The sequence below is a fragment of the Python bivittatus genome, unplaced genomic scaffold (genome assembly GCF_059951505.1).
Source record: "Python bivittatus isolate LINGU-HERP-01145 unplaced genomic scaffold, Pbiv_v1 ctg000480_np1212, whole genome shotgun sequence".
NCBI classification, from domain to species: domain Eukaryota; kingdom Metazoa; phylum Chordata; class Lepidosauria; order Squamata; family Pythonidae; genus Python; species Python bivittatus.
In genome coordinates this window covers 731,746-757,447 of record NW_028277075.1, presented here as the reverse complement: position 1 = coordinate 757,447, position 25,702 = coordinate 731,746, and the positions used below count along the sequence as shown (strand labels likewise).

The window sequence follows — 25,702 nt, the reverse complement described above, 5'->3', positions numbered from 1 at the left end:
TCCATCTGTACTGTGAAGCGCCGTCCAATGAGTTCTGCAGCATTTGGCTGAATGTGAGCAGATAATATTGCCTGAAACACTGCAGAATTCATCCTGCTGCTTTGGTCAGCAGTCACATCATCAATAAATACAAGAGAACCAGTTCCATTGGCAGCCATACATGCCCACGCCATGACACTACCACCACCATGCTTCACTGATGAGGTGGTATGCTTAGGATCATGAGCAGTTCCTTTCCTTCTCCATACTCTTCTCTTCCCATCACTCTGGTACAAGTTGATCTTGGTCTCATCTGTCCATAGGATGTTGTTCCAGAACTGTGAAGGCTTTTTTAGATGTCGTTTGGCAAACTCTAATCTGGCCTTCCTGTTTTTGAGGCTCACCAATGGTTTACATCTTGTGGTGAACCCTCTGTATTCACTCTGGTGAAGTCTTCTTTTGATTGTTGACTTTGACACACATACACCTACCTCCTGGAGAGTGTTCTTGATCTGGCCAACTGTTGTGAAGGGTGTTTTCTTCACCAGGGAAAGGATTCTTCGGTCATCCACCACAGTTGTTTTCCGTTGTCTCCCGGGTCTTTTGGTGTTGCTGAGCTCACCGGTGCGTTCCTTCTTTTGAGAATGTTCCAAACAGTTGTTTTGGCCACGCCTAATGTTCTTGCTATCTCTCTGATGGGTTTGTTTTGTTTCTTCAGCCTAATGATGGCTTGCTTCACTGATAGTGACAGCTCTTTGGATCTCATCTTGAGAGTTGACAGCAACAGATTCCAAATGCAAATAGCACACTTGAAATGAACTCTGGGCCTTTTATCTGCACATTGTACTTGGGGTACTGAGGGAATATCACACACCTGGCCATGGAACAGCTGAGAAGCCAATTGTCCCATTACTTTTGGTCCCTTAACAAGTGGGAGGCACATATGCAAACTGTTGTAATTCCTACACCGTTCACCCGAGTTGGATGTACATACCCTCAAATTAAAGGTGACAGTCTGCAGTTAAGGCACATTGTGTTTGTTTCATTCCAAATCCATTGTGGTGGTGTATAGAGCCAAAGACGTTAGAATTGTGTCGATGTCCCAATATTTCTGGACCTGATTGTATATTACTGGCAAGGAAAGGATCTATCTATCTATCTATCTATCTATCTATCTATCTATCTATCTATCTATCTATCAAATTTGTCACCGCCCATCTCATTGAAACAACTCTGGGCAGTTTACAGCAATGACAACATTTCCAAAAATAATTTGCCAGTCTGGTGGCATACAGTGGTTAGGTTTACAATAAAATAATTTGAGAGAATTTTACCTTGTATTCTCAAGCATGGCCAGCATCTCTAAAGGCAGCTACCATTGGCTTTGTTGCCAATGAGAAAATTTCCTTTCAGCTTACTGAACTTCTGGTTCAAAAAGGGAAGACAAGCTTCCAGTGTGTGTTGAGAAGCAAATGCTGCATATATGTAATCACCTCTTATCTTCTGTATTGATAAAAAATCTGACACAGAAAGAAAGCAAGTAATTCTGAAGGATGTAGTGTGAATCAGAACTCCTTCTTAAACACTTGCCTCTAGGTTTTTCAAAAATATACAGGTAGTCCTCACTTACCAACAGTAATTGGAATCAGGAACTCCATTGTTAAGTGATGCAGTCGTAAGGCGTGACATCACATGACCACATCAACTTACAATGGCAGTTCCAGCTGCCATTGTTAGGCAAATCCCGCATAGTTGCAGCATCTTGCACTCATGTGACTGCCATTTGTGACCTCCTGCTGGCTTCCCCACTGACTTTGCTTGTCGGCAGTGAAAGTTGCATATAGCGATCAATTGACCACAAGACACTGCAACGTTATAATTACAAGCCACCTGCTGAATGCCCAAATCGCAATCACGTGACTGTAGGGACCCTGCAAGGGCCACAACTATGAGGATCTCTCTGAACCTCTTGTTCAGCGCCACCGTAACTTTGAGCAGTCACTGAACAAATGGATGTTAAACAAGGGCTACCTAGATGTAAGATTAATTAACAATGACCATGGCTTCCTACACAGTTTTCCCCACTGATAAGATTTTTAGCTCCTGGTTTACATAAGTACACTGGTCCTTGTAACTTCATGATCTCTAAACATTTAACCAAGTATCATGAGGTCCGCAGAAGAACAACAGAAATTCAGAAGTAAGTATGTATTATGAATGTATAGGCCACACAATTATACCATGACCCTGGGTGGCTTATAAAATAAAAACAATAAAACAGTGATGCACATAGCCTAAAATGTCTGGAAAAGCAACAGAACAGACCAAACATCCAACAAGGGGTCCATCATCCACTCTAACCCAGAGTCAGGGGGAAGAGTCAGGATCTAAGGGCTTGTTTAAACAGTCACTGTGGGAGTCATACAAATCTCAGGGAGAATGTGTTTCAGAGGGCAGGCACCATGACAGGTTGCTTCCTGGATGCCATCCGGCAATACTGTTAATCACTATGTTTTGAGGCATGCCAACTCTGTGTATGGGTCGAGCAGAAACTACTGGATAGGTGCTTCCTCAGATAACCAGGCCCTATGCCATGAAGTGCTTTATAGGTGATAATCAACACTTTGAATTGCACCAGGAAGCTTACTGGTAGCCAGTGAAGCTCATGAAGCAGCATGTTACACTGGCATACCATGGCATGTATTTAACTGCCAATGCTGCTGCAACTGATCAACTGCAGCTTTCGAATAGCCTTCAAGGATATGTATACCTCACTGCAGTAATCTAAATGCAAGGTGAACAAAGCATGAATGACTGTCTTAAAGCCCTCCTGGTCCAGGTAAGGGCACAATTAGCACATTGAATGAATGTGTGCAATCTTGGCCACAAATACTATCTGTTCAAGTGGGAGCTGTAAGTCCAAAAAGACTCTCAAATTGTGCACCTGTCCTGAAGGGAAAATAACAACCTTATTCAAGGCTAGGGATGAACAATTCCAGACCTGGGAGGTACAAACATCTGTCAGGGCTGAGTCTGAGCTTGTTCCTTCCCATCCAAGTTCACACAGCTTCCAGACATTGGAACAAGATCTTGACTGCATTGCTTATTTGACCTAGAGTCAAAATGTATAGCTGAATATCATCAGCATACTGATGATACTGACCCTCAAGCCAATGGTGACCTCACCCAGCACTCTCATGTAGATGTTAAACAGATGGCGAGAGCACTGAGCCTTCAGGCATCCAAATGAACGGAGTCTCTGGCTTGATCTCTCCATTCCTGTCAACACTAACTAGACTCAAGCACAGAGAAAGGAGAACCACTGCAACACCATGCCTCCCACATCTAATCTCCATAGGCAGTTCAGAAGAATATGGTCAATAATACTGAAAGTCGCCAAGACATCAAATAGAACCAGTATGGTTGCATTACCCTTGTCCCAGTTCCACCAGAGGTAATTAATAAGCACAACCAATGTCATCTCAGCACTATGTCTTGGTCTGAAACCTGACTGAAAAGGGTCTAGACAATCTGCATCATCTACGGCCCTCTGAAACTGTAACTTGACCACTTCTCAACACCTTCCCCACAAAGGGAAGATTGGAGACTAGACATAAATTATCCAGAACAATTCAGTCCAGCAAAGTCTTCTTGAGGAGAAGGTGTACCACCACCTCTTTCAAGGCAAGTGTCACCATCCCCCTCCCTCAAAGAAGCTAATAGTATACATGGCCCAACTGCATGTCACCATCCCCCTCCCTCAAAGAAGCTAATACTATACATGGCCCAACTGCATGTCACCCCCACAAGTGGCCTTCACCAGCCAGGATGATCATAAATCTATTACAGAAATAGCTGAGCTAATTAATCCAGGGATCCTGTCTACTTCCTCAGGAGTTACAGGCTCAAACTGACCCCAGACAAATACATAACCCTGTGCTTCCCTTGTCCAAATCTGAGTAAACTTGAGTGACTTTATCCACCAGATGCTTAGAATATTCCTCACAACAGCCAACTAGGTAATTTTGTCACTTGTCCCTCCCAGCAAGAAGCAAGTCATAGTAAAAAGGACTGGTTCTCTGCAGATGTGATAAGGCTGGAAAAATTGTTTCCGACCCTTATAAAAATGACATAATTCCATAATGGACTCTTACTTGTGCTCAGATTCAATGATGCTCCATGGCATCTCTTCTGGCATTTCATCTCCCGAAGTTCCTCTGAAAACCAAGAGTTCCTCAGGATTAATGCAGAATGAGAGATCACATAGAAGCAATCTGATCTAAGGCCATTGTCAATGACCATTCCAGACAGCACCAAGTGACTCAGTTGAACCCCCATCAGATCCTCAGGAAAAACACCAAACTGCCTCTGAACTTCACAGGATCCATTAGTACCTGAGGTAGACAGATGAAGTGGGTCCTATTTTCTGGGGGATGGGGGTGGGAGGGAGAGACAGCACCAGCGAGCTGAAAAGCAGAGAGTGATCTGACTATGCCAAAGATTGATGGTAATATCCTCTACTCCCAGATCATCTCACAACTGCCCCAAGACAAAATGTAGGTCTAGCATGTGACCCCTGGTATGTATTGGGCTTTCAATGGGTCAGGTCCATGGTTTCACACATTTTCCCTTGGCTGTCATGACTTTGTATCTTCCTCCTCCCCTAATTGCAGCAATTAGCTTTGTACAAAATCAACCGTCTATTCACATAAGCAATTTGGTATTAGACTATTTCAGTTAAAAACATTCTTTCTTCCTTAGCAAATCAGAAAAACCACAAGTTGAGATGGTTATTTTATAGAACTGAAACCAAAATCCTACCATTCCTAATATCTTGGTGTGTTTTTTAAACAAATAACTAGCAATTGAATAAAATAAGAATGGAATAGATGCCATATTTACAATAAGCACAATAGTTACTATGCACGGACTAATTTCAAAATTCCAAAATACCAAAATTGGTAGATTCATTGTCAGCCTAAGAAGCATTTTTTCCAAATTACTGATGTATTAAAGCCGCTGATTTGAAAATTGCTTTTTTATAAAAGCAGCCATTTGATGAATACATAAAAATTCAGAACACATGCAGGATTAGGACTGGGAGTGGGGTAATATTCTGAGCCAAATTGCTCAACTGAAATGCCACTCTAAGCTAAACTATTTTCAATATTGCTGTTCCCCTTAGCATTACTTGAACATGCTTCTCAAGTTCTCTTGACTTTAAGTCCTCTGGGAAACGATGATTGGCAGCTTCTTCCAATACCAAAAGTGTAGCATCTGAATAAAACATTACACACAGCAAAATCTGTGATCCTTTATTGCTTTGGGGAACATAAACAGACAACACTAAACATATACTTGAACTAAAATCTTCATTTCCTTGTCATATTGTAAAATAGGATTTGGAACAATAGCTCTGAACTATAGTTAGATTTTTCTCCTTTTGTTTTCAAACAAATATTAAATTAAAAAGTAAAACATTTATGGAATGAAATCTAATCTAATCTGAGATCTTGCTGGTTGTTTAAAAAGAGGCCAATCATTCCAATTTTATGAGTGCTGTACAGCACTGTCCAGTATGCAATTAATTCTATATTTTTCTACACAATGAAAGGTATATGAGGCACTTGCGAGCTGAAACTGTAGCAAAAATAAAGTTCAAAGTAAACAAAGAACAAAATGATGCCTGTTGCCCACATTTTGTGTGTGTGTGTGTGTGTGTGTGTGTGTGTGAGAGAGAGAGAGAGAGAGAGAGAGAGAGAGAGAGAGAGAGAGAGAGAGAATAGGGAATAGAGTTTAAGACAGCAGTGACTGATGAAGAAAGCATTTTTGAAGTTGTGCTGGATAGAAGAATGGAAATATCAATTCATGTACATGCAGCTGATGTGGAAAACAGTTAATAAAACTATGCTGTTGAAATAAAATGTAGTTGAATCATCATTCATGAAAAGATTGGAAGAGGTGAAAAAAGGTTAAACTAGTACTGTTAGTCCAGATTACATTATTTGGAGCTTTTTGGTTTAAATGAAGATAAGTGAGTGGGGACCTGAATATCATAGAAACACGTGCATTAGCATATCATATGAGAAGAGTTTTTCTGTCTCCACAATATTAAATGTGGCTCATTCATTAAACCCAAATGTTGGAAGATTCAGAGCTGTTATACTAAAGAACTTTTATGCATTCAAAATTTGGATTTTTCCTAACACAAGGCCTTAAAATAATAGACTTTGTCTGATTTGTTATAATAATGACAAGCTTTCTCAGATTAGACAGAGATTCCTATTAATTGTTTATTCTTTTTGATGATTCTTAGTATATTGGTGACCGTTGCAAATTACTGATCATTGATTTGATTTTGATCTTGAAGTACTAAATTGATACAATATCACCTTTATATGCAGCACTAATTTAGATTACTTTGAAAATGCTTATTCAGTCTTATATAGCTTGGAAATCTCTTTTTCTTTTATGCTCCTTTTTTTCCTCTTTTTTCTTGATTCTGGTTTTTGAATATTTGTTAAATAAAATAATTAAAAATAACATCTTCAACAGCATATAAACAATGGAATTCACTGCCACCAGATATGGTTACCTTCGTCAATTTAAACAATTTTAAGACCAGACAAATTAATAGATAAAAGAATTAGCAATTACTACTAGTCCAAACAGCTATCTGATGTCTCCAGAATTAAATGTAATGTGCCTTAAACATCAACTGCTGGTTAAAGAAACAAAATAGATGCTTTAACCCATTAGTTCCTGCTGCAGATTGAAGGTCCCCTCTCCCCATCGTCCAGCATCAGGGTCCCAATTCAGATAGCAACTTCTTCACCTTGGCCTGCCATTTTTACAAACTATGCTCATAACAGCTAACTACTAGACTGATGCAATATTTACTTTGACCTTGGTTCTTGGTTAAATGCATTTGTTCACGTGTCTGGTCAGGCTTTTCAGCTGTTAAGGTTTCTTAAGCAGGATTGCCCCAAATATGCATATGTTGACACTTTCCAGCACAATTGACAATTACATGTTTCTACAGTATTTCATTTTAGATTTCACAGAATATTCCTGTTAGTCTGTTTTAAGAGAAAGGTGCATACTTTCAGACTCTTGCAATGGAAAAATAAACTTGCTAGATGGTGAAAGTGGGTGATTCTGCCTAAGTCTATTAAATTTTTTTTTAAAACTTTCCGTATAAAATAAAGCACTAACAAAAGTAAAGTATTACATACCTCTATTTGAGGGAGGAGGATAATGATGGAATTGCATTCTACACAGCAAAATATTGAAGAGTGAATGCTGAGGAAATGAAGCCATGTACAATACATCCAGCTCCAGGTGGCACACCATTTATGGCCCTACATGAAGTAGAAGGATCTTGCAGCAGGAACTCATGCCCTCATCTCCTCTCCATTGGACTACTGCTGTGCGCTCAACACAGAGCTGGCTCTGAAGACCATTAGGAAACTCCTGCTGGTCCAGAGTGTAGTGGCCTACTTGGTGGGTACACATCACCACAAGAATATTTCTTTGGTATCATGCTCTGTATTGGCTATCAATATGTCTCTGGTTGCAATTCGAAATGATGGTCTTAACCTATAAAGTTCCAAATGGCTTAGCTTTTAGGTACATGTAGGACAGCTGTCTCCAAATGGAATCAACCTGTCCAATATGTGCTTCCTAGGAAAAATTACATCTGGTTCCTCGCTTTCATGAAGTGAGGTGAGCTGAAACCCAGAGATGTTGTTTCTTAGTAATGGGACCTACTCTTCAGAAAGCCTCCTCTGGATGTTAGATTAGCTTCCTGTCCTTTCCCTTTGTTTCCCAAAGAGCATTCCGGAATAATTTGGGATAATGCTGCCTACAGTTTTTAGTGCTCCATGTTGTTATTTTATTATTACAGCCTGTTATAGATCTTCAAACACTGTATACTTCTTTGAATATTTTAATGCTTGTTAAATGCTGAGATAACTTGGAGATTATGGCAATATACAAATATAATACATAAATATTCAAAACCTTACTTAAAGAAAAAACTAAATCCTTGCAATAATTTAGAAATATTATTGTACTAAATTACTGTACTAAATTAGTACAGTAAAAATTACTGTACTAAAATCAATTGTCCTAAATGGCACCAACTTTAACAGACCTATAGGTGGAAACCTAACTGGTAAAAACAGTACATATAAAGCGAGTAGTCTAGAAGGAGATATGCTTTCCTAACACATTCCAGACATGTTTAATGCCAAAAATATAGCCTTCCAAAAACTGTTTTGGTGACTGGTTGATGGAATGGAGGAGGAGGGAGGGAGGGAGGGAGAGTCTGAGGATACATCTAGGATATTATTCAAAAAAGAGAGAGAGAGAGCGCTACCGTATTTTTCCGTCAATAAGACGTCCCCATGTACAAGACGACCCCCACTTTTCCAACCCAAAATTAAGAAATCAGTATTTTAAAGATAGTGCAGAACATATTTTTATTTAGTAATTAGGTAACATTGACCTGATACACTCAGTGGGAGGAGGTCCAAACCGTCTCTCTGCAGCTCTATTTCCATGCTCTTTTGCATAACTGATTACATTCAATCACGAGTGAAACTGCCGATAGCTTGTCTCTGCAAACAGACTTCCTCTAATTGGTTTGTTCAGCATCAGCTGACGTCAGTTACATAAGGCTCATGACTGGAGGAAGTCTGTTTGCAGAGACAGTATGGGCAGTTTCACTCGTGATTGGAGGAAGCCTGTTTGCAGAGACAGTATGGGCAGTTTCACTCCTGATTGGAGGCTCATGATTGGAGGAAGCCTGTTTGCAGAGTCAAGCTATTTCACTCGTGATTGGAGGCTAGAAATAGGAGGAAGCCTGTTTGCAGAGACAAAGTATGGGCAGTTTTGCAACCGCGTGGTTCTCTCCTCGGCTTACTTCCTTGAATAAGATGCCCTTCAATTTTTAGCGTAAGGATTTTAGAAAAAAGTATCGTCTTATAGTCGGAAAAATACGGTAGTTTGGTCTAGTGGTTAAGGTACCAGGCTAGAAACCAGGAGACTGTGAGTTCTAGTCCTGCCTTAGGGTTGAAAGCTGGCTGGGTGACTTTGGGCCAGTCATTCTCTCTCAGCCCAACTCACTTCACAGGGTTGTTGTTGTGGAAAAAACAGAAGGAGGAAGGAGTATTAGATATGTTCGCCACCTTGAGTTATTTATAAAAAGAATAAAGGCAGGATACAATTTTTTTTTTAAACTAACAAAGTTGACGAGGGACAGATGGAGAACTACAACAAGCTTTCAGCAAAATTTATTTGAACACAAAGACTGAGGTCAAATTTCAAGTCTTTCAAGTTTGTTTGCTACTACAGTTTCCATAACAGTTCCAATTTCAGCTCTCTAGAGAAGAATTCAACAAAATATTTAAACCACAAATCTTTCCTTCTTTTAAATTGTTGCATTTCTTTTAGCTGATTCCCAGTCTTATATGTAACACACAAGTTTATGCTTGCAAGCCTATGTTTCTGCCCTTCCTTTCTTGCCTCCTAATCTGCACTTTCCTTCCTAAGGTTAGAAAAACTCACTTTGTTGTTTCATCCCACTGCAAGATTTAGGAAGGTAGATTACAAAATTAAGGTAACTCCCAAAGAGGATCTCCTACATAGGTGAGGTTTAAAGTTATTTCTTCTACCTCTGTCCCAAATTATCTTAAACTGAATAGCAAAATACATTTAGAGTAAGTCAATCTGAACAGATTTTGTTAAAACTTCACTATATAATGGTGATATAAACCACCTAGAGTCCAAAAGGATTGAAGTCACAGATAAACTGCACAAATAAAATAAAAATACAATATAAAACCCAATGCTACAAAATATGTCTTAATAATACTGCATACACACATTTTCTTCTCTTTTTTTGCAACTGGGTTTGCATAAAACATCAAACCAAAGCCAAAGTAAACTTAGTGTGATGTGTCTAGACTTGACTCAGTCTGCATTCAACACATAATGATCAGATAACATTATCCTCCAGTGGAATTTATCTCCTCTACACCAAGAAACACAAATAAAACAGATGTAGAAGAGATCAGAATGATATATTTTTAATTATACCCTAATAATCAGAAAGAGACAGGTGGATGGATAGTTCATTAACTGTCTTTAAACTGCCAAGGAAATAATTCTCAGCTATATCTAAATTAGCGCTGATTTTTCACTGAATTCCAGTTTTGCTTCCTAGCCTTTCATACCTTTTAATTAATTCTCACTTTCTCAGTAATCTGATTCCTATTGCTAGGAACAGGCAAATGAATGAACAGACTCTTTTTCATTATGAAGTAATCATACTGCAGGATTGTTTTAGTCTTGTTACATCTATAATTGCATTTTTTTAAAAAAATGTTTCATTACTTACACCTTTTCATAAACCATTTTGGTTACAGATTGCTTTTTATTATACATTAACCTTGGGCAACATCCAAAGTTACTTTACTCAGTAAAATGGCATATGAAATTGGAAAGATACCTGAAGCAAAACAATGATTCATGTTGACCCTTTAAGAACTCCACTAACAAGGCAGGACAATGGCCCACAAGAGCTAACAATGCAAAAATTAATGTGGTACTTAATTTAGCATAATCTCCCCTCCTCCCAAAAGGAAGATGTGATCACCACATGATATTGGGTGTCCATTTTTTTGATGCAATGTAACACTGTTAAGAACTATATTAAAAAAAAGAATTCCTCCCTGGTTTATATTTTACAAATATATATGCTGTCCATTCCCAAAGGTTTAATAAACATTAAAACTAAATGCAGGACTCTAAAGAGCATTGATAAAAAAGAAAGATTTTGATCTCTTCTAAATTGTAACAAAGAAAGGGAAAACCTCATCTCCAACAGCAGTTTATTTCATAGTAGTAACTCTATGAAAGAAAAAGCAGAATTGTCACTGTTAACATATATTTGTGTCAGGATTATGAAAGTTGTCCCTTTGAAGTTCTAATAATGCAAGGCAGGCAAGTTGGGCCTACAGCAGGTTAGGCTTTGTAAATCAAGGTAAGCACTTTGAATTATGCTTGGAAAGCAACTAAAAGTGTTTCAACCCAAGAGGGCTGTGTGCCACCTTTCACAGGTACCAATCACCACCTGTATCTCTAAATCCTTGCCAATTCAATTTCTGGGCAATCTTCAAGCAGTTAGCAATTGGATTTAAGCCACAGATTAAAACAAGGAAACCACTGGACAGATAAAGGCACCCACAATGGACAAGTAAAATAGAGCCACCAGGAGTAAAACTTTAAGGCAGTATAAATAAAAGCACTGCTGCACTGTCATGATTTCAAGGGGCGTGGGAATGAATGCAGAAGTCTTCAGACACAAATGATAAATCTGGAAAATCAGAATCTGCAGTTAGTAGAGAGTCATCATGGCAAATAGTCACATACAGTATGTGGATGGAAATGAGAAGGAATGAATAGACTACAAGTTGTAAGTATACTTAGCTGGGTATAAAATATGCTGAACTCACTGGGGGATTAATTATAGAGTAAGTTTGTATAAGCTTCCTTATGTTTGTAGCTCAGCATAATGTTTCCTTTTTGCGTTCGGAAAAAGGCCAGTTTCCTTTTGCAAACAAAATGAACAAGACCATAGGCTCTATTCTTCAATTTCCCCTGTCATGTACAGTAAGCAGGGATATAAACAGAACTATTGCCAGCATTGCAGCAGTCTATGCATAGCTACCTAAGAATAATAGCCATGGAACTCAATAGGACTTACTACATAGTAGACCATATATATCTATTTATATTGACAAGTCCAAATTTCCAGTCTCTCTCTCTCTCTCTCTGAGAAAGACAAATAGATACACTACTTTCAGAATAGTGTATATATATGCAGAAGAGAAAATAAATTTAGTTTACAAATGGACTACCTTATTTTTAGACAATTAACTTTAATTAATTAAAATTAATTTTTATCCTGATCCTGCCCTCCTTTTTTTTAGTGTGGCCTCCGGCCAGTGCATATATACATTGTACACATATATATAATTCAGTCACATGCACACATGCCTTTGGAGGAAAAATATGCAGGACTAATTTCAGTGAGTGAGAGGCAGGGAATAGCTCACAAAGCAGGGAAGCTAGATAGCATGCAGGATTTTTGTGCCCATTTATAACCTATGTAATCCTCCTATTTTCTTGGAGGTGGGAGGGAAACAGCAAACATTCAGGATTATTCTTCTTTTGGTAAATAGCACGGTCTATTTATTTATAAATCAAATTTATATACCACCCATCTTGCTATACAAGTAACTCTACGCGGTTCACAAATAAAATATGCATAAAATATTTATAAAATATTTACAAATATGCATGCATTGTAATAATCCAATGCCTGTTGATTTATAAGCTACTTACTGATCCTAAGTTTCTCAAATACATCCTCAATATGTCAAAGAAATTATGTCAAGTTATGTTTTTGCATAATCTGCATTTTTCTGGGTTTTTTTCCCAAAAATACATTGTCCTTTAAAAAATCAGGAAGCCTCCATATGAAAATGCAGAGGATCAAGTTGTTTAAAGGAATCCAATGCTTCTTAGGCTTTTAAAAGTCAAACATGACCGCATCCCTAAGGGAAAACTGTCATAAAGAAAGAAAGGTCCAATGTGGAGTGTATACTGATTTCAAAAGCAATTCATCAACCCCATTTTTTAACTAGTCCTGAGATACAGTGGTACATCGGGTCACGAACGCTTCTGTTCACGACCAATTTGGGTCACGAACAGCTCCGTTCGCAAAATTTTGCTTCCGTTCGCGAACGCCGGATCGGGTGACGAACAGGATCCGCGGCCATTTTCCCTCCCGTGACACGTGGTTGTGGCTTCCTGTAGGGAGGGGGACTGTCCCTCCAAGCAATAACCGCTTCCCCACCCGTCTTCCTGTCCTCCACGCCAGAAGTCGCGTCGAGCAAGGTTAGCGTTCTCTCTCTTCGTACTGTACTTTGTGTCATATTTTTGTGGTTTAAAAAAAAACAAACATATTCAGAATGGATTAACCGTAATTACATTGAACCTTATGGGAAAATTTGATTCGGGTCGCAACCAAAATCGGTTGGCGACCAAATTCGGAGGGGTCAGAACGGATTAACTGTATTTACATTGAACCTTATGGGAATATTTGATTCGGGTCGCGACCAATTTGGGTCGCAACCAGAGTCGCAGAACGAATTAAGTTCGTGAACCAAGGTACCACTGTACTTTTATTTCTGTAACTGTATTTAGACTGGAATGGGCCACAGGTTGTAACTGACCTCCTAGCACAAATCACTTCTTTTCCGTTGCCTTAATCAGGCCTTAGCATTAGCCCCATAGTTACCATCCCACAGTGTTATAGTATGACAGATCAAAGAAATTATGACACAGAAATAAATACATAAATTAGAATCTGACTAGCTTTTCTTTTAATGAGGTATTAAAACCTCTCACAAAACTTGTTCGTGTTTGTATATCTGTGGGTTTTTAAACTATAAATATGTGTTACAAGTGCAGAAAAAATCATCATTTAACATATTACTCTGTTCCCTTTCCTTCATTCCACTTCCCCTTCCTGCATGCATGTTACAAAATAGTTTTGAAAACCATTATGAAACTGATACTTAAATCTGAGCAGATGATAAGCATTAACTATTCATATATTAGGCATTTATAGAGAATCACAAATATCTCTCATCATAGAAATCCTCACAAATTGGATTTGAGTTGTTCCTAGTACATTCTAGTTTAAGGCCCCAGGCAGTAGTAAACTGTGACAAACATTCACTCATGTGGAGACGTTAACACTGTTCCTAATGTGGCATTTTGTATCTAGATTTTCATATGATAAAACAGCTAACCACAGATATCTAGAAAAAAAATTAAAGCATATTATCTGAGTATCATAATTTTGCAATTTCACACAGTAAAATGATGAAGGTTTTCTACAAGTTACATCAGTACACCGATCTTAGCAAACATCAGCCTCTTTCACCCAGCAACAAAAATACAGATCTAATAGGGAACCTGTTAAAGAACTGTATGCCCAAGAACAGCAGGAAGGTGGCACAGCAGTTAACACTTCAGTTAACACAGTTAATACTGTGGTTCACAGGGCCACAAAGCAAATGTTTTCTTAAAAAATTCTCCTTTGGGTATAAAATGATCTCTCACCATAGCATGCTCTCATGCAGATCTATTATTCCTAGACCTAAAAAGAAAATGTGTTTGTGATTTTATGTGTGCAGAATTTGAATCTGAACTAGTATCTCTGTTCTAGTTCATAAGGCACATTTCTGGATATTCTAAAGTATACAAGAATCTTTGTGAAAGACAGTATTTGGTTTCTGTTACTTATTTAGCTACATGTTAATGTCCAGGTTTCTCCCTAGGTTGCTCTGTTCATGCCCCCAGCCAAATGTTAAATTATCATATTACTTACATATCATATAAAGATATGAATTTTTTCCAAATACATATTTCAGGTGCAGTGTGCAGCAATTATCTGAGTGACATTCAAAGAACTCTGAATAGGAGAGTGACCAGAAGTCCACACAGAAACACAACTGGTATTCAGTGTCATATACTTTCACTTGTGTAAGTACATTAATACTGCAATCTTTCACAATTTTATTCAGAAAACCTATTATGTTCAAATGGGCTTACTCACAGATACATGTACCTAGAAATGCAAATTTAGTTGTGGCATTTCTTTTGCAATGCTCTTGCATGTATAAATCTCCCTTCTGTGCACCTGGAAGGGACTTTTGGATCCAATCCATGTAAAGTAGATATATCTAAATACTCTTGATTTACATAATCTGTTTTGAAATGCAGATTCATATGTGAAGCAACAAGTTTCATCAAGAGGTTTTCAAAATTAAAGACACGTTGCAGGATGGGATATGCCTTTTTTCCAAAGCATGCTTCTAGCAAATCTAGATACATAATATTAAATATAATAAATATATTAATTAGCAAGAAAATATTTTGTAGGTAGTGAACTTTCATAGAACTGCTAAATCACTTGCTGATTTGGGAGGGATTCCATTTAAGTAATAAATGAACATTGAATGTTCAATATTTAATTTCCACATCTCTCAAAGAAAACTGTGAAAGACCTCTGTTGGAAACCTCAGAGAGCTATCAGTTGGTTTGCAAGACCAAGCAATGATCTGACTCTGTATAGAGCAGTTTCATATAGACACTGCTATATAAATCAACCACTCCTAATGCAGTTATCTTCTGAAGTTAGCAGCCGGTTCTTTGTAAAATAATGTATCAATGATAATGCCGACCTTAACTTACAAAAGAAGGAACATCTCTGAATATGGTGACCACGGCAGCTCACATATGCAATCAAAAACAAAATAAAAGGTTTTTCTCCTGAAATAGTTTTTATCCATCTGCAACTCAAGGATTACACATACATACACACACACATCTGGAAATAAATCTCATTAAATATAGCTCCATTCAATAATTTCTTCTGAAAAGCATATAGTTAATTGACTAAAATTACATGAAGCTAGCGATAATTCCAGCTTCTTCCTCTTCACCCAGAACAGGATAATTTTAGAAACCCTGCCTAGAGAAAAAGGACAGGAACTAGAAAGAAATATATTTTACAAGAAAAATTTTTAAAAATCCATCCAGATGTAATCATCAAAGTGTATTTTTAAAGGAATAAAATAATTATGTACCTTGCGCAAGCATACTGAACTCCAGGAAAAGTGCTATGTGGTAAAGTTCCATAGCTTCTTCAGCCTTTGTCATGCTTGGCTTTCCTGCTACAAGAGCCTGGACTTCACTTAGACTCCCTACTGACGGACTGCTGTGCAAAATAGAGAGGTCCACCAAATCTGTATACATACAGTTTAAAATTACTCTCACATATTTTTTTGGTATGATAGACTCATCTAGTATAATCCTTGTTGGAGTCCTTAGTGTTCGATCTGTAATTTCTTCACCAGTTCGTATCCTCCTCTGTAGTAGATGCCGGAAAAAAGGTGACCGTGATGAAATAATAGCTTTGTGTGCTCTGAGCTCCTCCTCTAAGCAGCTCTGACTTCCGCCATAAGCCTCAACAAGTTCAGAGTCAGATGAAAAACTGAGAACCACATCATAATAGCACATGTAATCCAACAGCCCTCGCATATCGACATCTAAAGAATTTGGCGTTCCAAATTCCTCACTAAGCTGCACGAGAATGTCAACATTTTGAAACCTTGAATCTTCCATCCCAAATTCACCTGTGTATAGGTAGTGTAGCAAAGCAGAAAACATGGGCAGGTCAATGCCAGCTGTATTGATATCCATTATAATCTCTGCACCATATTCTGGCGAGGAAGAAAGTAGGGTCTTAAAAAATGGGCATCTCGCAGCCAAAATTGCACGATGCACAGGGAAGCAAGTCTCTTGAAATATTAGATCAACATCTGTGCAGTATTTAAACTCATACAGTTCAGCCATGTCTTTCTGAAGCGTCCTGGCTTCTGGTCTTGCCAAACTAGCTTGCAGAGAAAGCTCTTTTAAGGCTGAAGTTCCTTCATACTCTTCCACTAAAGCATTGACATCCCTGACATCCCAGCCTGAGAGGAGCTCACGCATCTGCTTGGCATGATCAGCAGACCTGTTAGACTTTCGGCGCTTAATAAACTTCTTTTTGAGGGTAGCAAGGCCAGAACTTTTCTTTTTCTTATCTTGAGGTTTCTCATGGCCATGCTCAAGGCTATAAAGTTTAGATTCACAGCCATAACCTTGATGGGAATAGGATGATGTTCCTGAAAGAAGAAAAAAAAATTGCCTAAAGCATAGACTTAGGGTGAAAAAAATGAATGAAATGCATAAATACAATTTTTAAACTCTTATATGGAACATCTGCAAATGTTCAGAATAGTTTACAGTAAACTAGTAAAATGTAGTTATAAAGATGAAATTTTGTACAAAAGCTTTAAATACAGATAATAGTGGAAAATCTATCATTTGACTACCCAGATCTATCCAAACCAACAAACAGATAGGAATCAAGACTGGCAGTTTTTAACTTTCAAGATCCCAAACTTTCATTTAATTCTAATTTGCAAAACATGGAGATTTTGAAAAATAAAGTATATTTGCTTTACTTCTTTTTCTTTCTATCTGTCTTAAAATAGCGATGGCAGTATTCTAGGAACAGATTTTAGTCAGTATGGTTATACTAAAAGGAAAATATTTTTTTAAAAAATGAACAAATTTTCTCTTTTTACTGGTGTAAAAAAGAATTGGCCTGAATCATCTATCTTTCATCTGGAATATGTAACTGACTGGAAAAATCCTAGCTGCATTCCTGCGGTTTTGCTATTTTTGTCTATCCCATGTCTTTCATTTTTCCATTTTTGTGGATTAATCTTGTTTGCCAGTTGGAGAGAGCTAATACACTAAGATATCTTGTAAGATTTGCAAGGAAAAAAATATTAAAAGACATCTAACATAAACAATTACTGAATTCTGCTTGTATCTCTCATTAACTTCCAAGCCTTGCTTATCCTTTCTTTTATGTGATCTTCTATGAAAGCTTGGCATATAATATCTATGGCTGTGCATCTAACATTTTGAAAGATTTCTAGCCCTGTGGCAAAACTAAAAAATCTACCTTCAATCTTAATTTTTTTAGTCTTATTTTCATCTAGCCTGATGCATGTTTAACTATACTTATTCTAACTACAGCAATGTCTGATTTAAATTAATACCATACAGTTCCTTATGTTTGAAGGTTTTCCTTTGACTTTTCCTTGTTGACTCCTTTGTAATTTTGCAAGTAGATTACAGAACTGGCCAAAACATGCACAGAGTTTTAATACATTAACAAAGGCTATGTTATAGCTATGATCTCTTTAAGGTTTGTTGCATAACATTTATCTCTCTCCTAAGCCTATAAGCTACCACAGGAAATAACTGTTATAAGACCTAGGGCACACTTTCTCAACTGAAACGTTAGACTCTCTTGCTAATCTGGTCATGGGGCCAAGTAATCTTATACAATTCAAGTAAAAACACAGATGACATTCAACAGATAGGTAATAAAAATAATTCATTTATTAAAGTGAGGTTTTAATATAGATGAATGCATAAATATACAGCTTAAAAACAAGTATATTTTACTTCTGTAAAATCCTTTTTGGTGTTCAGCTTGGATACCTTAGCAGGGCCCATAAATTTATACATTTCAAAAGATCCATTTTATTAAACATTTCAAACACTGAGCTGATCACAAGAGGTCAGTTCTTAACATGGTTCCTTATCCATCTATCTGTAAACACACACAGCCATGATTTACTTCTGTTAAGAATACTGCATGATTAGACAAAAATATAGGTCCATCCCTCTAATATTAACAAATAATTCTTAGGAGGAGATCTTGTAAAAAGTCAACTGGAACTTGACAAAGCAAAAACAAAATCATATATTCTGACAGTAGATGCTGGAATTTAAACTGGGAGAATCTAGGATAGGAAAGAATATTGCCCAATCTGGTAACAGGTAGCAAATTAATTAACATTTCATCATGGAAATTTGACATGTAAACTATAAATAATCCACACAATGTAACAAAAATAAATGAAATTTCTCTATAATCTAGCAGGATTGTGCTAATTTGAAAGTTTGTTGTTGTTGTTGTTGTTCAGTCGTTAAGTCGTGTCCGACTCTTCGTGACCCCATGAACCATATTGCGCCAGGCTTTCCTGTCCTTCACTGTCTCCCTGAGTTTGCTCAGTTTCATGCTCATTGCTTCAGTGATGCTATCTAACCATCTCATCCTCTGCCGTCCTCTTCTCCTTTTGCCTTCAATCTTTCCCAGCATCAGGGTCTTCTCCAAAGAGATCTCTCTTCGCATTAGGTGACCAAAGTATCTGAGCTTGAGTTTCATTATCGATCCTTCCAATGAGCAATCAGGGTTGATTTCCTTTAAGATTGACTGGTTTGACCTCCTAGCAGTCCAGGAGACTCTCAAGAGTCTTCTCCAGCACCACAGTTCAAAGGCATCAATTCTTCGGCGCTCAGCCTTCTTTATGGTCCAGCTCTCACAGCCATACATTACTACTGGAAAAACCATAGCTTTGACTATGTGGATCTTTGTCGGCAAGGTGACGTCTCTGCTATTTAATATGCTATCTAGGTTTGCCATAGCTTTCCTCCCAAGGAGCAAGTGTCTTTTAATTTCATGGCTGCAGTCTCTGTCTGCAGTGATCTTGGAGCCCAAATACATGAAATCTGTTACTGCTTCCATTTCTACCCCTTCTATTTGCCAGGAATTGATGGGGCCAGATGCCATGATCTTAGTTTTTTTAATGTTGAGTTTCAAGCCAGCTTTCGCACTCTCCTCTTTCACCCTCATCAAGAGGCTCTTTAGTTCTTCTTCACTTTCTGCCATTAGGGTGGTATCGTCTGCATATCTGAGGTTGTTGATGATTCTCCCTGCAATCTTAATTCCGGCTTGTGATTCTTCCAGCCTGGCATTTCTCATGATGTACTCTGCATATAGGTTAAATAAGCAGGGTGACAGTATACAGCCTTGTCGTACACCTTTCCCTATTTTGAACCAATCGGTTGTTCCATGACCGGTTCTAACTGTTGCTTCTTGGCCCGCATACAGATTTCTCAGGAGACAGGTAAGGTGGTCTGGTACTCCCATCTCTTTAAGAATTTGCCACAGTTTGTTGTGATCCACACAATCAAAGGCTTTTGCATAGTCAATGAAGCAGAAGTAGATATTTTTCTGGAACTCTCGTGCTTTCTCCATGATCCAGCGAATGTTGGCGATTTGATCTCTAGTTCCTCTGCCTCTTCGAAACCCAGCTTGTACATCCGGTAGTTCTCGGTTCATGTATTGCTGAAGCCTAGCTTGTAGGATTTTGAGCATAACCTTGCTAGCATGCGAAATGAGTGCAATTGTGCGATAGTTTGAGCATTCTTTGGCATTGCCCTTCTTTGGAATTGGAACATAAACTGACCTTTTCCAATCCCGTGGCCACTGTTGCGTTTTCCACACTTGCTGGCATATTGAGTGCAGCACTTTAACACCATCATCTTCTAGTATTTTAAATAACTCATCTGGAATACTGTCATCTCCACTAGCTTTGTTGTTAGCAATGCTTCCTAAGGCCCACTTGACTTCACTCTCTAGGATGTCTGGCTCAAGGTCAGTGATCACACCAGAGTGGACATCAGGGACATTAAGATCTTTCTTGTATAGTTCTTCTGTGTATTCTTGCCACCTCTTCTTAATCTCTTCTGCTTCTGTAGGGTCCCTGCCTTTTTTGTCTGTTATCATGCCCATCTTTACACTAAACGTTCCTTTCATATCTCCAATTTTCTTGTAGAGATCTCTAGTCTTCCCCATTCTATTGTTTTCCTCGATTTCTTTGCATTGTACATTTAAGAAGGCCTTCTTATCTCTCGTTGCTATTCTCTGGAAATCTGCATTCAGTTGCTTATATCTTTCCCTTTCACCCTTGCTTTTCGCATTCCTTCTTTCCACAGCTATTTGTAAAGCCTCATCAGACAGCCATTTTGCTTTCTTGCATTTCTTTTTCTTTGGGATGGTTTTAGTTGCTGCCTCCTGTACAATATTACGGACCTCTGTCCATAGTTCTTCAGGCACTCTGTCTACCAAATCTAATCCTCTAAATCTATTCATCACCTTCACTGTGTACTCACAAGGAATATGATCTAAGTCATACCTGAGTGGTCTAGTGGTTTTCCCTACATTCTTCAATTTAAGCCTAAATTTTGCAGTAAGAAGCTCATGATCTGAGCCACAGTCAGCTCCGGGTCTTGTTTTTGCTGTCTGTATAGAGCTTCTCCATCTTTGGCTGCAAAGTATATAATCAATCTGGTTTCAGTATTGACCATCTGGTGATGTCCATGTGTAGAGTCGTCTCTTGTGTTGTTGGAAAAGAGTGTTTGCTATGACTAGCTTGTTCTCTTGTCAGAACTCTATTAGCCTTTGCCCTGCTTCATTTTGTACTCCAAGGCCAAACTTGCCTGTTATTCCGATTACTCCTTGACTTCCTACTTTAGCATTCCAATCCCCTATGATGAAAAGGACTTCTTTTTTTGGTGCTAGTTCTAGAAGGTGTTGTAGGTCTTCATAGAAGCAGTCAACTTCAGCTTCTTCGGCATCAGTGGTTGGGGCATAGACTTGGATGACTGTGATATTGAATGGTTTGCCTTGGATACGCACTGAGATCATTCTGTCATTTTTGAGGTTGTACCCCATTACTGCCTTTCCCACTCTCTTATTGACTATGAGTGCAACTCCATTTCTTCTAAGGGTTTCTTGCACACAGTAGTAGATATAATGGTCACCTGAATTAAATTCACCCATTCCCTTCCATTTCAATTCGCTGATTCCCAAGATGTCGATGTTCAATCTTGTCATCTCATGTTTGACCACATCCAGCTTGCCTTGGTTCATAGATCTTACATTCCAGGTACCTATACAATATTGTTCTTTACAGCATTGGACCTTCTTTTCGCTTCCAGATACATCCACAGCTGAACGTCCTTTCGGCTTTGGCCCAGCCACTTCACTCTTTCTGGAGCTACTTGGAATTGCCCTCTGCTCTTCCCCAGTAGCATATTGGACACCTTCCGACCTGAGGGGCTCATCTTCTGGCATCATATCTTTTAGCCTTTTAACATTGTCCACGGGGTTTTCTTGGCAAGGATACTGGAGTGGGTTGCCATTTCCTTCTCCAGTGGACCACATTTTGTCAGAACTCTCTGTCATGACCTGTCCGTCTTGGGTGGCCCTGCACGGTATAGCTCATGGCTTCACTGAGTTACGCAAGCCCCTTCGCCACGACAAGGCAGTGATCCATGAAGGGGTTGAAAGTTTTTAAAGAAAACTAATAGACATCATTATAACATAGGGTAACCACAACATTATGTTATATTACAATGGCTATTTAATGTGTTCATTATTTTTATACTATATAGGAAAATACATTTGACTTGCTTACTTATCCCTTTTATTCCACACCATACAAAGAGACCCTCTTACCCTGCTATTAGAATAATAGCAGAAGTAGTAAGGATCTAACAGAAAGTTTTAAAATATTCCAAAGAAACATGAACAAGGGGACCACAGAACATGGCTTACTGCAAGATGCAAATATTAAAATAATAACTGAGGCTTCAGTGGAACCCCTGACAGGGCTTAGGGTTAATTAATACTTAAGATTTATCTCCAGCAAGAACAATCTTGCTATTAGGTCTGATAAGTTCACAACGAGACATTATGTTAATGATGTACTTATACCAAGTTTTTACCACTGGCATAGGCTGACAAAATAGAATCCTAACATCATTCTAAATTTGAAATCAAAATTCAAACCCATAGAAGCAAAAATCCTAGTGGTTAAATATACCACTATCTGCTGTAACCTTTCTTTTTGTGGCAACAAACAGAGAAATTAAAATATTCTTGCAAGAATTACTTCTGAAATTCTGAACATTTTTACATATTTTTGTGAGCCAATAATATTTTTAAAGCTGCTTGTTATATACGTTCAATTCATTGCTATTTCTAAAGCATGTATCTTTTCTCATATTGAGACTGTACCTGTCACTTTTTACAGGAAAGTTAGGGTTTTCCTAGCATACTTTTGGGTATTTTTGGGCAGTCATGGCTAGGAGGGCCTTTGCGCAACTTCATGTTGTGCGGCAGTTATGCCCCTTCCTCAATCAGGAGGCCCTCCGCGTGGTCACTCATGCTCTGGTCACCTCCCGGTTGGATTACCGCAAGGCGCTCTACATGGGGCTACCCTTGAAGAGTATCCAGAAGCTACAGCTGGAGCAGAATGCGGCGGCACAGACAGTCCCGAATGCCCCTAGGAGGGCACATATAACACTGCTGTTATGCGAGTTGCACTGGTTGCCAGTTTGCTTCTGGGTCCAATTCAAGGTGTTGGTCATCACCTTTAAAGCCCTTCATGGCACAAGACCAGGTTATCTGAGGAGCCAGCCCGCCCCTGTTATCTCAGCCCGCCCCACTCAATCCAGCAGAAAGGGCATGTTGCAGACCCCACCAGTCAAGGAATTTCGACTGGTGGGATCTAGGAAGAGGGCCTTTTCTGCTGTGGCCCCCGCTCTATGGAACAATCTACCTCCCAAGGTGCGGTGTGCCCCCACTCTCATGGCCTTTCAGAAAGGTGTGAAATCCTGGCTATGCTAGAAGGCCTGGGGGCCAGATGGGGGCTTGCATCAGTGGAAGTGGCTTGTGGAGTAATCGATTTTACCCCCCCGCCGGTCATCTTGAATGATTTTAATATTTATGTATAGGGTTTGTTTTTTATAGTGGATTTTTATGGGTTGAGTAATTTAATTATTTATGGGGTATTTTAATTGTTTCTGGGCTTCTGATTTTTAACTGTGAGCCACCCAGAGTCACCCGCTGGGGGAGATGAGCGGCATACCAATTTAATAATAAATAAAATAAGTTTTCATGTGTAACCAAATGAGAAAGAACTACCATTTCCTCTCATCTGTTCATAAGCATCCTTTGCAGGGGAGCAAAACCTGCAATACTGTGACAGTTTTATCAGTATGAACTGCTGTTTAATATAAGTTATATCAACACCACTATCAAGTTAGCAATGGTATCTAATGATTGTCAGACAACTTATAGTCTGGATATGCAATCTAAACTTTTAAAATGGAGAAACAGAAATGCTTACCTATGAATGTTTGTTGTGCCTGAGAATTTCCCCCTACCCTTGGGGAACATGAATGAGGATAGTTTGAAGCATTAGCACCCATCTTCTTTAGTCACTTGAGCATTTCACTTCCTGGCTCATCAGCACACAATTCCATAACCCCTTGTAGAACTTAAGACACAGTTCAAGTAGGATCGTTTTCTCCATTTCTGAAAAAATATAAACATAATGTTACTGTCTTTGCAAGTATATAGTCACTTGAATACCGTAATGATTTAAGTGGGCATATACTATTTGTAATGAGTGTTCTTGTTAATGCAACTACATTAAACTTTTTTACCCTAACAACAAAATTAATAATAAACAATCTAACCCATTTTTGAAAATTAATTTTGTATCAAGACTTATCTTGCCAAAACAACTTAAAGTTTACCTGTAAAAATTCATGAGATAGGAAATACCAATATCTAGAACTTATGAATATATAAAAGGTGTTGTTTTAAACACATGTACTCTACAACCAGTATAGACTGAAGCCTTTGGCAGCAATGTAACATACAATAGCTGCAATATGTATCCTACAAAATGTACGATCATGTTAGAACAGCAGGCAGGAACTTGAATACAAACAGTTAAGACATTCTTTTTCTTGCAGTGCTTTGTTCAAAACAAAAAGTTTACACAAAGATTGAATGGGTAAAACAGCTAAAAGATCTTTAGATAATGTGCAAATTTGAGTATGAGACACTAAAATACAATTTACATATATATGGGCAAGCTGGTATATTCTTACCAGCAATAAAACACTGATTTGTGTGGGGTGTCAAATCTTTCCTGACTGTAGAAACACTTAATTCAAAGTCATTAAATTGGACAGATTCTATTAAAATAAACTTTAGCACTGATGCTGTTACATGGCCATGGCTAATTGGCTATATTCCAAGAAATTCCAATTAAAGTATGGTGTGTGTTAAGTTCCTTTTTGAATTGAAGAAAATACATTTATCACTTCTAAGAGTAAAAAGAAAAAGGGGTCAGAGTTTTACTGTCCAGTTCTACAGAGTAGCTGGAGAAAAGCCATTAGAAGTTTAAATACCAAGTGTGTATATGCATACACAAGCATGCAACAAACCAAGGATCTTTCCAGGAATTGCAAACGTTATACAAATGCAAATACTTTAACATGCTTTAAAATAAAAGTTTACTTTAAAATTAGCAAATGGGTTGAAAAGGGGACAATCTCCATTTTGTCTTGTGTTTTGGCAGTAACATTAATTGCAATATAGATTCTGATTTATTTTACAGACTGAGATCTGGACTATCTGAGCTTGTTCAGATATGTGTGTGCTTATGTGAGAATTTGGGGATGAGGTAGAAGCTAGTTCCTAAGCTGATAATGACTAAGGCCAACCTCATAAAAAAGGTACTGTTCAAACACTGTGAGAGCCAAAACACTTCAAAGTTTTTTTAAAAATCCACTTAGCATTTTTTCAGAAATTTAAAAAAACCTGACAGATGATGATAATGATGATGATTACATTGTTACGTCTCCATTGTTACAAGACCTTTGCCAAGAGCCAGATAACCACCTTGCTGGATGTCAAAGTACATCAATATTCAAGCAGATTTTTGTTGTTGTTGTTAGCTGCTTTGTACACCATTCTTTGGTAGAAAGGTAGCGTATACATTCAATACATATATACAATCTTGTGTCAAACAGGAAAACATTTTGATTACCAAAACGTATTCATGTAACACCAAACATTAGTCATCAATTAAGGTAAACAACTTAAATACTTAGATCAGAGGATTACCTTCCCCAATCACAACCATTGTCAACCATATGGCACTGATGTGAGATTTGCCCCGTTCGACAGAGAAACTCTCGTGACACGTGTGGTTCACAAAGAAGGTTTACTCATGCGTAACGTAGTAGTCACAAGCAAAGCCAGGACTGGCTTGGTACAATTGCATCACTTGTTATATTCCCCCCTTCC

General features: G+C 38.3%; 1 protein-coding gene across 2 annotated transcripts in view; it reads right to left on the bottom strand.

Annotated features, from left to right (window-relative positions):
* The window catches only part of BTBD7 (BTB domain containing 7), a 76,785-nt gene that overhangs the window by 33,332 nt on the left and 17,751 nt on the right, over nucleotides 1-25,702 (bottom strand). For both annotated transcript variants that reach the window (XM_088145213.1, XM_088145214.1), the window contains exons 2-3: nucleotides 23,727-23,914; nucleotides 15,708-16,787 (exon numbers count right to left, since the gene is read on the bottom strand). In XM_088145213.1, the coding sequence (XP_088001339.1) occupies nucleotides 15,708-16,787; nucleotides 23,727-23,808 (1,162 nt within the window). In that variant the 5' untranslated portion in view covers nucleotides 23,809-23,914. The remainder of the gene's footprint in view (nucleotides 1-15,707; nucleotides 16,788-23,726; nucleotides 23,915-25,702) is intronic.